The following is an 11,812-nucleotide window of genomic DNA, read 5'->3' on the forward strand; positions in this document are numbered from 1 at the left end:
TCTTAATCTCCAGAGTCTTTCACTTATTATATATTTAAAGTATTAAGATAAATATTAGCATCTCTGTTTCCACATGCAAACTTAACTAATGTGTTTTTCATGCTATTCCTCAGAGTCAGCATGAATCAAGTGGTTTTTTTTTTTTTTTTTTTTTGCTGATGCAGAATAGAAGTAGCAAGTCTAGGAGTCAGAAAACTTGCCTCCTTTTTGTGCTCATGGCACATTTTGAGCCTTAATTTGCTCATTTCGAAACCAAAGTGAAGCCTATTTTCAAGTCAGTATCATAAACATATTAACATATTCAAGTCCACAGCACACTTGGGGGAGTATTCTGTCATTATTTCATTGTACATAACATATTTTTCATAGCTGCAAAAGAAGGAAATCGCAAAGATCGTGTTTGTGCAGAACATCTGAGGAAGTACAATGAGGCCCTACAAATTAATGATACAATCCGTATGATTGATGCATATAATCACCTTGAAACTTTCTACAATGACGAGAAAGAGAAGAAGTTTGCGGTCCTCCTAGGAGATGACAGTGATGAGAGTGATGACAATGGTGATGATGATGTGGGTGATGGAAAACCACCTTTGAAGCTGCATGAGACAGATGACTTTCTCATATCTCTATTTTGGGGTAAGAATCAGTGTAACGTTTTTGCATGGTCTCATGCAGTTATGTCTTTGGCATGAACCCACTGCTTCTTAAGAACTCTCCAAAAAGTTCTCTTAAAATCTCTCATTTTGAAATAAGAAACTCCATTCCTATTGGAGCTATTTCTAATTGATGGGGTTAACTAGCGATGAGCTGTATTATCTTAATTTATCATTTGGTCATCTGGCTTTATTATTAAGTTGACCACAATAAATTTATTTTAAAAACTAGCCTGATTATTGGATACAGCACAAGATTAACTATAGTTGAGCTTCTTAGTACTTCATTATATGAAGTCTTCCAGTTAGTTATTCACATATTTTATGAATTTAAGATAATTATTTCTTGCAAATCAAAACAGTAATAAGATGTCACCTCACACAGTCAGAATGGCCATGTACAAATAGCAAGTGCTAGAGTGTGGAGAAAAATGAGCCCTCCTGCACTGCTGATGGAAATGTAAATTTGTGGAGCCACTGTTGAGAACAGTATGGAGGCTCCTTAAAAAACTAAAAACAGAGTTACTGTATGATCCAGCAACCCTATTCCTGGGCATATATCCAGAGAGCACTCTAATTTGGAAAGATGCATGCATCCAAATGCTTATAGCAGCACTACTCACAATAGCCAAGACATGCATGCAACCTAAATGTACATCAGTAGATGAATGGATCATAAAGATGCTATACATCTATATCTATATTTATATCATCTCTATCTGTAGCTATACATGTACACAGACAATGGAAGATACTACTCAGCTATAAAAGAATGAAATAATGCCATTTGTAGTTACATGGGTGAACCTGGAGATTATCATGCTAAATGAAGTAAGCCATTCAGAGAAAGACAAATAATTATCTGACATCACTTATATGTGGAAAGTCAAGTATGATACAAACTTATTTATAAAACAGAAACAGATTCACAGACATAGATAGGAAACTTATGGTTACCAAAGGGGAAAGGCAGAGGGAGAGGCATAAATTAAGAGTTTGGGATTAGCAGATACAAACTATAATCAATATATATAAAACAGATAAACAGCAAGGTCCTACTGTATAGCCCAGGGAACTGTGTTCAATATTTTGGAATAAGCCATAATGGAAAAGAATATTAAAAAATGTATATATATATTTCTGTATACTTTTCTGTATATCTGAAACTGACAGAACATTGTAAATCGAGTATACTTGAGTTAAAAAAGGAAATAAATGAATTCTTTCTTAAAGGAAATAAGAAAAAGTTGAAAAAACTAGCCCAAAACCCAGAACATGAAAATGAAAAGCTCATCAAATTGAGAAACACCATAATGGAACAATATTCAAGGACTGAAGGATCAGCACGAGGAATAATTTTCACAAAAACACGACAGAGTGCATATGCCCTTTCCCAGTGGATTATTGAAAACGAAAAATTTTCGGAAGTAGGAGTCAAAGCCCACCATCTTATTGGCGCTGGACACAGCAGCGAGTTCAAGCCCATGACACAGGTGAAAACTTCCTTTCGGATTTTTTGTTCTTATGCTGTCATTTCTTTTCACCTGTAGTCTTTTTTCATCAATCTTCTCACCAACCCACAAATACTTTAATCGAATGAAACAACTGTTCTTGAAAGAAAATGTGAGTTTAATAGCCATCAATATGTGGCATTTGAGAGGCTAAACTTTGTTCTAGGAATCACTTTCTCTATGTTCTTGGAGGAACTTTCTATATTGGGTTTCTTTTGCAAAAATGCTTAACACTTAAACTTAGTAACAAAATGGGAAAACAGTCACAATATAATATCAAATGGAAAAATCAAATTTCCACAAAAATGTGTGCATTATAATTAGAACTTGTAAAATATGTTTGCATAGGATGAGATCTTTAAGGGAACTTGGGAAAATTAAGACATTTGATGTGATAGAGATTTGGGACCATGAGAGATTTTCTTTTTGAGTTTTGTTTTGTTTTGCTTTTAATTTATTATACTACTTATGTGAACAATAAAAAAAACTCTTGGAAGAAGGAAAAAAAGACACTTATAGAGATTATAAATACAGGTGAAACAGAAATGGCTTGTTAGTATAAAATGTCTTCTGAAGTCCTATTGGTCCTGAGTTTTTCTGGACAAAAGGACACTTTAGTTATTATGGTCATCATCATTTGGTCCATTGGAACAAACTGAATTTGTTTTAACATTTATTGAAAAGAAGTTGTTCTTCAAATTGTGCACCAAAACTCTTGGTATACGGTCTACTTATACTGGAGTTGCCTCTAAAGTTTATGCCAAAGAAAGCACTGTTTTCTTTAGGTAAGGAGTTTACATCCTTCTTTATGATGAGAGCTGCTTTACTTGATATGTTTTCCTCTTTGCCCTAGCTGCCAGGAAACTTATAGCAAAACTGAAGTTCATTCTCTCAGCTTCTGTTTTAATCCCTACAAGTGATACACCTATACTTTTTCACTTTTGATCCCATTTTTTAGTTTTTATTCTATTAGCTTTAGTGTTAAGACTTTGATTTTATGCGGCCTTGGCTCATCTTTGGAAAGAGATGGGTTACAAATGGCAAGTATGCATTCAAGCTACTTTTTGCTTATCCAGTTTTGACTAGGTAGCTGAATGCCAAAATATAGAACACACCCCCTTCCTCACTCCCCACATCCTCACCTGTAGACTGACTTGGACTTACTCATTGGAAGAGGAGTTAGGCATCTATGTAATATGATGTGGGGGTCTGACACTGAGTCTGAAATTCTCACTATTAAAGTTACTCCTTTGAATGAAGGCAAAAACATCTAAAATCCAAGGATCTGTCAAGTTTGTATCAATAGTGGGCGTGAGTGCAAGAAGGAAAAATTACCAGAGAAGACTGGAGAGGGATCTTTCTGCAGGATTCTCCAGCAGTTAGAAGTCAAAAAGAAAGACATATGTCTTCTTGCCTCTGAAAAGAATTGGATGGGAATAGGAGAACATACAGTCTGTCTGACAGGTGTATTTTTGTTTAATATATGGAGGCAAAAGATAGGTAAACATACACCAAAGGCTACTGGATCAACAGCTTTGATAAGAATAGTTATGAAAATAAAACTCCACTGGCTACATCAATAGGATTATGATGTATACATAATCCTATTATCAATAGGATTATGCTCACCAGTTCCTCCTATGCAAGAGCAAAGGGAATATTTGATTCCTTTTCCTATGTTAACTTTCAAAATTCAGATTTTTAAAAATTTAAATATGTTTTAATTATGTTTTTAATAACCTATTCTTTCATTTTTATTGATATCATCCTTTGAACAGATAATATATTTACCTCTTTAACAATTAATAAGGTACAGGGCACACCAGTGTCCTTCAGTCTCCCAGCTCCTCTCCCTGGAGGCAACCAATGCTTTCAGGTTCTGCCAGGAATACTTCATGTTTCTTTGCTTGAATGACTCTTAAAGTGACCAAATGCAAAATACAGTGTATATTTTTTCTCTGACTCAAAATTTGACTGTCTTTAAAAGTGTCACTGCATCTTATTCTCTGACTGTTGAAGATTCTGAAGTTAATGTAGTAAAAAGCAAAGCCTATTTTAGTTTCTCATCGCTGTATCCTCTTCTCAGCTGAGAGCATCTCCTCCTTTCTTCCGCCTAAGTCACCCATCAGTTTGTTTCCTTGGCACAAATGATGGCCTTCCCACCTCCAGACTGGAGGATGGAAATATTTTTGTTATTGTGCGGTAATCCCAGATTGGAAATCAAATGTTGCCTCACCATCATGTCTTTGTTCAATGCCAAAAACAGATGGCAGCAAATCCGTGTATGATCTAATCCTTTCATTTACACTGACCAGTTGCAATTTAGTATTTCTTCTCCTAATTAGAAGATTTTAATGTGTTTAGCAGTACAACATTTAATTTACTAAAATGTTTCTACAGAATGAACAAAAAGAAGTCATTAGTAAATTTCGCACGGGAAAAATAAATCTGCTTATCGCTACCACAGTGGCAGAAGAAGGTCTGGATATTAAAGAATGTAATATCGTTATCCGTTATGGTCTCGTCACTAATGAAATAGCCATGGTCCAGGTACATTCTGATACCTCAAATATGTTAATTTCTTATTTTATGCTCTTGTTTTGTTTTCTTTTAGTAAAACAGCACACACGAAATGGAAAGTGAAAGTTGCTCACTTGCATCCGATTCTTTGCAACCCCATGGACTCTACAGTCCATGGAATTATCCAGGCCAGAATACTGGAGTGGGTAGCCTTTCCCATCTCCAAGGATCTTCCAATTCAGGGATCGAACCCAGGTCTCCTGCATTGCAGGTGGATTCTTTACCAGCTGAGCCACAAGGGAAGCCCGTTTGTGTGTGTGTTTTGATTTCTTTTAGTAGAACAGCACACATAGTTTAAAAAATATATCTGTTTCCTACAAAAAGAGAAATCAACCAGATAATCAGAAAGCCACCAAATTAAGAAATACTTGGATTTCAGGAGTTGATGTGTTATTAATGCCTCACTACTCAGAATGAATTTTTCACGAGGGTGATAGCATTTATTGTGAGGTTCCTGGCCAAGGCCATAACATTTTTTGTTGCTCAAAATGTGCCTTAGTATTAACTCTTTATACAAAAGTGAAGGACTGTATTGGGCTTCCCTGGTAGCTCAGCTGGGTAAAAAATCCACCTGCAATGCAGGAGACCTGGGTTCGACCCCTTGGTTAGGAAGACCACTGGAGAAGGGCATGGCAACCCACTCCAGTATTCTTGCCTGAAGAATCCCCATGGACAGAGGAGACTGGAAGGCTACAGTCCATGGGATCACAAAGAGTCAGACACGACTGAATGACTAAGCACAGCACAGCATAGAAATGTACCACCACATTGAGTGTGTTTTCTTGGAACATTGAAGGTAGGTGCTAGAAACATAATGGCACTCACCTCAGCTCTGGTGTCAAAGTCAGAGAGGCCCTTCTCCCCATTTGTCCTCCCTACCGGGAAGGGGGGCAATTGGGCTCCCCCAGCCCAAATCACTGATGATGGTTTGCAGGGTTTGAGAAGGGTACTTGGAGAAAAGAAGGGCAGGACAGGATGGCCTTGTGTCATTGAGGCTTTTGAGGGCTGGTGTGGGCTTCTGTGGTGGCTCAGCGGTAAAGAACTCAACTGCCAATGCAGGAGATATAAGAGACACAGGTTCGATTCCTAGATTGGGAAGATTCCTTGGAGAAGGGCATGGCAACCTTCTCTAGTATTCTTGCCTGGAGGATCCCGTGGACAGAGGAGCCTGGCAGGCTACAGTTCATGGGGTCACAAAAACTTGGACACGACTGCAGTGACATAGCACACATGCACCCATGCATGTGGGAACCTAACCATCATCATTCTACAACATTGTTTTTCACTGAAGTGCATTTTGAGTTTCAAATAGCCAACTTATTAAGAAAATGGATAATAACTGACTTTACAGAGAATAGAGGAATCTTTTGATGATGGGATACTGAGCAGTGAATATCATTCCAGAACAAAAGCAGGTACATTCGCAGCAAAGCACAGCCCTTCACTGACTTGATTTCTTTCTGTTCTCAGGCCCGTGGTCGAGCCAGAGCTGATGAGAGCACCTATGTCCTGGTTGCCCAAAGCGGTTCAGGGGTTGTTGAACGTGAAACAGTTAATGATTTCCGAGAGAAAATGATGTATAAAGCTATAGACCGTGTTCAAAATATGAAACCAGAGGAGTATGCTCATAAGGTATTGTTTTGGGCCAACTCTGAATTTAGTTTTCACTTTTAAATGGCTGCCTGTGGTTGCCATGATATCTCTTTGTGGTTAAGCCTCTAGACAGAAATTGTGCTGAATTATAAGTTCCAGTTTGAAGCACTGTTCGGAGACCAGATTCACATACAAAGACTCAAGATCTGTGGTGGGCAGAAATCATCAGGGAACTGTTCTATAAAGTTTGGTAATATAAATTTAGATTTTCCTTGATCCAGAAAGTCTAGTGAAACTCAGTTATTCAATTCAACCTGGTCATTTTGGTCCCATCTAATCTGTACAGGCACAATTTTTTCATTTTAGAAATATTTGTGAAGTGCCTACTGCGTGTTAGGCAACGTTGTAAAAACAGTGAATGTCACTGCAAGCAACACAGATAGATCCCTCCTGCATGAAACTTGTATTTGAGAGAGTACATGGTGAGATTTGAGGGGGAGAAATAAAGAGAAATAAAGCAAGTAATACATGTATGGAGAGGAGAGCTGAAGCATTAGATCAAGACAATGTGAAACAAACATCTAATTGGGCACTTTAGGTTAGGTGTTTGGGAAAGGCCTCTCTAAGAGGGAGAGACATTGAGGCTAGCCCCGAGTGTTAAGAAAATAGATCATATACCATCTTGCTGCATCTCAGTTTACTAACATAGAATCATTTGAGTTGTGAGAGGAATGCAGCAAAGGAAGAATGTATTTCTACAATATTTCAGGAAATCCCCCATACCACTGAATTAAAGACTGTAACTACTATAATAGCAAACAATCCATTTAGAAGAAAATTCACACCCTTGCATATGGGTGTGAATGTTAGTTTCTTAACATTGGAATTGGCTCTACCCTAAATAGAGTTTCACGGAAGGGATGCTTTCAAATTGGTGTGCATTGCTATAACCAACTCCAAGGTTTCCTGGCCAGGTTTCTACACGAATTTATATTTTAAAACCCCTTTAAATATAAGGCAAACCAAACATTTTGTGGTGTCAAATCAAACATTTGTAGCCATATAATACCAGTGGAAAGTTAGCACTTTACATTTAAAGTACTAAATGAATAAATCACGTGGGATGTTTTTCAAAGATTGATGTTTCAAGACCAGTGTTTTGTATAAACTCTAGAACCATCTCTGGAGTTTATGAGTCACAGAAAATCTCTAGAAAAGACACAGTTTCTTTGGGGGCCCCATGGACTATCTTTTTTACGTCTCCTTTGGCTAAGAGACCAACTCTCTTAGAATTGCTCCAGGTAGACAAACCCAGAGTAGGGATGGCAATGACACGAGGTATGTGTCAGCACTACTCTGTTCAAAACCCCATCACACATGGCCGCCAGGTCAAAACACTTCTTTCTACTGATTTAAGAATCCTTCTCAACATAACACTGGAGCAACCACTAATAAACAGTTTGAGTTGACATATAAGGGGAGGTCTATTTTCCATGTTATATACTGAGTTTATACATACCCCCAAGCTTCTTCAGTCAAATCAGACTTGTAGGAGTAAGTTGAAGATACTAAACATTGTCCCTGGCTTGACCCAACAACATTTGCCACATTACATTTTAGTTGGAATTAGACTGATTATTATTGGAGAAGGAAATGGCACTCCACTCTAGTATTCTTGCCTGCAGAATTCCATGGAGAAGACTAGCGTGCTACACTGCAGTCCATGAGGTTGCAAAGAGTTGGGCACGACTGAGCACGCACGCAGACTGATTATAGCTGTGCCTCCCGTATATTTGTTATGATTTCTTTTCTTTTCTGGCCCTTTTAATTGTTTCATATCCTTTACTAGCTTAGAGTTATTCTTTTGGTTTCTGGTGTCCTGGTTACATATCCAAACACTGACCTTGGTTTTGTTTGCTTTTTCTTTCTGTTGCATTCATAGTTATTTCTTAATTGCCCATATGTATCTGTTCCTATGCCAAATCATCTTTTCACCAGCTCGCTGAACTGTAAATATCCTGCAAGAACAGCCTAATTAAACTTTTAAAGAACAGAATACTTCAATTCATTATATTGTTATAATTTACATAGGAAATTTGTCTTCATACTCATCTGATTAACTCGTATTATAGCCCACAGGTTCACTTGCAAGGTTTGTTCTCTTTTCTGTGCTAACTATGGCTGCCTTGAGTCAGGGTCTAAAACAGAGGTGAGAGCCAGAGAACTGGGCTATTCAGTTTTGTTCATCAGCACCGATAGTTTACTTTTCCTGAAAACTTCCCTTTGATTTTAAGGAAAACAATGGCTTCCTCCACAACTTAATATCAATTTGTCATCTTTGAGAGGTTTAGTTTGGAGGTAAATTATTTAAAAACTAGAATTGTCTACTGTGAAGTTGTATAGGTATGAGAACTGGCCAGTCTCTATCTCAAGTTTTATATCTCTCATAAACGATATTATTTCTGTTATGAACAATTTCTCCATTAGCCGCAGAATTGGGAATATAAAAATTTTAAGATTTTATTCTCTCATATAAAGACTGTGGGTAATCTAGACATACACAATAGCTCCATGTCATCAGGATGCCAAAATTCCTTTCTCTTCTCTGCCTTTTTACTATTTGGCTTCCACTCTCAAGGTCAAAGCTTTTAGAATTTCAGCTGCTGCATGTTCACTCTAAGAAGGAAGGAGGAGAAAGACGGAAAAGGCAACAGTGCCCATGCCAGCTACCTGATACTTAAAGATCCTTTCTGGAAATTTCATTCAACATATTATAGACTTATGTCTTAAAGGCCACTGACTCATAAATGTAGTTATTTAGAGGTATATTTCCACTCAGAATAAAATTATAGTTCTGTTACTACAAAGAATGGAACCTAGGTGGGAAACTAGTATTTTCTGTCACAAATGTATAGAGGAGATAAAATAGTGACAAGTCTGGAAGTTACAGTATATGAAGAGAAATGAAAGAAACTGGAGGCTTCTCATGGATAAGAAATGACTAAGGGTGATGAAGTAAGAATGTTTAGTTCTTTAAAGAGACTTCATGTGGAAGAAAGAGTAGACTTATTTTATGAGATAAAATTAAAACCTATGGAGATGCAGATTAGAAGGAGTTTCTTTGTTTTTGCCTTTTTCCCTTTGTCTTTATTAAATATTGCCAAACATTTTCTCACAGTAGAGCATTTTAAAAAATGGAGTGGAGTATGTTTTGCACACTTAAGGATTCCACATTTCCATGATTGTAGGAGAAGACTCTATACTAAACTCTTTGGGGACCATCACCTCATCACTTTTATTTTTAGACTAAAAGTCAAATGTATACTTTCATAACTATCTATGATCTTTGAATTCCAGGCAACTTACTTCATTGAAACTATGAAAAAAAATCACATTGAATATTCTTTTGCAGATTTTGGAATTACAGATGCAAAGTATAATGGAAAAGAAAATGAAAACCAAGAGAAGTATTGCAAAGCAGTTCAAGGGCAAGCCATCATTAATAAATTTTCTGTGTAAAAACTGTGGTGTGCCAGCCTGCTCTGGAGAAGATATCCACGTAATTGAGAAGATGCACCATGTCAATATGACACCAGAGTTCAAGTAAGTCCAAGAGAAGACTTAAAGTCTTTAAGTTTCTTTATAAGGGATAAAGCAGTTTGTATTGTAAATGGTCTAACAAAATAGTACATATGAGATTCATTATTTTTCCAGAACTTCCCCTTCTTAGTCCCCAAATTATGAACCTTATTTCAAGTGTCCATTTTTCAAATATATACACAAGGGCAGGAAAGGAGAAGTGTAAGACCCAAAGCCATTTTCACCCAAACCAGATCAGTTTGTGAATGCTCATATTTATTTTCAACTTCTTGAGCATCTTAAGTCTAGTTAAAATAATCAACAGACATGAAGGAAGCCATAAAAAGCAACATACCGTGAGAGGTGTGTGCCAATGATTTGGCCGAAGGGATGAAGTGCAGAATGGTGCATGCATGTGGATGACTGGCAAGCCCAGTAGTGTGTGCCATAGGCTGTGTACTGGTCCTATATGAATTCTCAGGGATGATTCTGACTCCTTGATAATTTTAGGAAACTGTACTTGGTGAGAGGAAACAAAGCACTGCAAACAATGTGTGTTGATTATCAAACAAATGGCGAGATAATCTGCAATAAATGTGGCCAAGTAAGTAAATTGCTGTGGGCTTAATTTTACTTTGGCCAAAAGGAATTCTTAATTGAATGTGCATTTAATCTTTCCTCTCCCTCTCTCTTTTGTTTTCCAGGCTTGGGGAACGATGATGGTGCACAAAGGCTTAGATTTGCCTTGTCTCAAAATAAAGAATTTTGTAGTGGTTTTCCAAAATAATTTACCAAAGAAACAATACAAAAAGTGGGTAGAATTACCAATCACATTTCCTGATCTTAACTATTCAGAATATTGTTTGTTTAGTGATGAGGACTGACATTTGATTCAAGATTTCTTTTAAAAATATTATCAACTTGACATTTACATGATTTTTATTGTTTTCATCATACTACAGAACTTATGTGAACATTAATAAAAGTCAGTGCTTTACTCTGTATTGAGCTATATGAAAGAAGACAATATATTATGCTTTCAATTTCTACCTTGTTGGTGGGCAGAGGTCAAAAATAAAAACCTCCCAGCAAAACCCTTTAGTGTGGAGCAGTATATTGCCGTGGGAAGGGTGTTCGAGTATAAATAAGGATCTAAGGTACTAATCTCAGTCCTGTCACTAAATTTCAGAATAAAATTAAGCAAATCAGTTCATCTTTCTGAACCAGTCTCCTTTTTGGTGAAATGGTAATAGTGCTATCTGCTTTTGCTTTTATTAGCTTTCTGTTGCTTCATAGGACTTCCCTGGTGGCTCAGGGGTAAAGAATCTGCCTGCCAATGCAGGAGACGGGGGTTTGATCCCTTGGTTAGGAAGATCCCCTGCAAAAGGAAATGGTAACTCACTCCAGTGTTCTTGCTTGGAAAATTCCATGAATAGAGGAGCCTGACAGGTTTCAGTCCATGGGTCACAAAACTGTAGGACATGACAGCAACTAAACAACAAGTGGCTTAAAACAACACCCATTTATTATTGCACATGTTCTGTAGCCCAGAGGCTGCTCGGCATCTCAGAAGTCTGAAAGTCAAGGTGTCAGTTGATGTTTTCACCTGGATACCCTGGAAGAAGAATCACTTCCAATCTTTTCAGGTTGTTGGCTGTCATTTTCTTGCAACTGAAGAATGGGATTGCTATTTTCTTGTTAGCTGTCTACTGGGGGCACTCTAAGCCCCAAGAGTCACTCTTATCATGTGGCCTGCTCATGGGGCCTTTCACAGCTACTTGCTTGTTCACGGCCAGCAAGAGACTCTCTCAAGTGTGCTAAAACAGTCTAACTATAGTCATGGGAATTTTAACTGTAATCCCATCATATTCACAAACTCTACCCATATTCAAG

The 11,812-nt window shown here is 37.4% G+C and overlaps 1 protein-coding gene across 1 annotated transcript in view; it reads left to right on the plus strand.

Moving 5' to 3' along the window:
- IFIH1 (interferon induced with helicase C domain 1) overlaps positions 1 to 11,142 on the plus strand; it is a 55,850-nt gene extending 44,708 nt beyond the window's left edge. Inside the window, exons 10-16 of the mRNA XM_019971816.2 lie at positions 370 to 639; positions 1,890 to 2,149; positions 4,568 to 4,717; positions 6,218 to 6,379; positions 9,753 to 9,943; positions 10,430 to 10,523; positions 10,624 to 11,142. Coding sequence (XP_019827375.2) covers positions 370 to 639; positions 1,890 to 2,149; positions 4,568 to 4,717; positions 6,218 to 6,379; positions 9,753 to 9,943; positions 10,430 to 10,523; positions 10,624 to 10,803 — 1,307 coding nt within the window. The 3' untranslated portion in view covers positions 10,804 to 11,142. The remainder of the gene's footprint in view (positions 1 to 369; positions 640 to 1,889; positions 2,150 to 4,567; positions 4,718 to 6,217; positions 6,380 to 9,752; positions 9,944 to 10,429; positions 10,524 to 10,623) is intronic.
- The last annotated feature ends 670 nt before the right edge of the window (positions 11,143 to 11,812 follow it).

The sequence above is a fragment of the Bos indicus genome, chromosome 2 (genome assembly GCF_029378745.1).
Source record: "Bos indicus isolate NIAB-ARS_2022 breed Sahiwal x Tharparkar chromosome 2, NIAB-ARS_B.indTharparkar_mat_pri_1.0, whole genome shotgun sequence".
NCBI lineage: Eukaryota > Metazoa > Chordata > Mammalia > Artiodactyla > Bovidae > Bos > Bos indicus.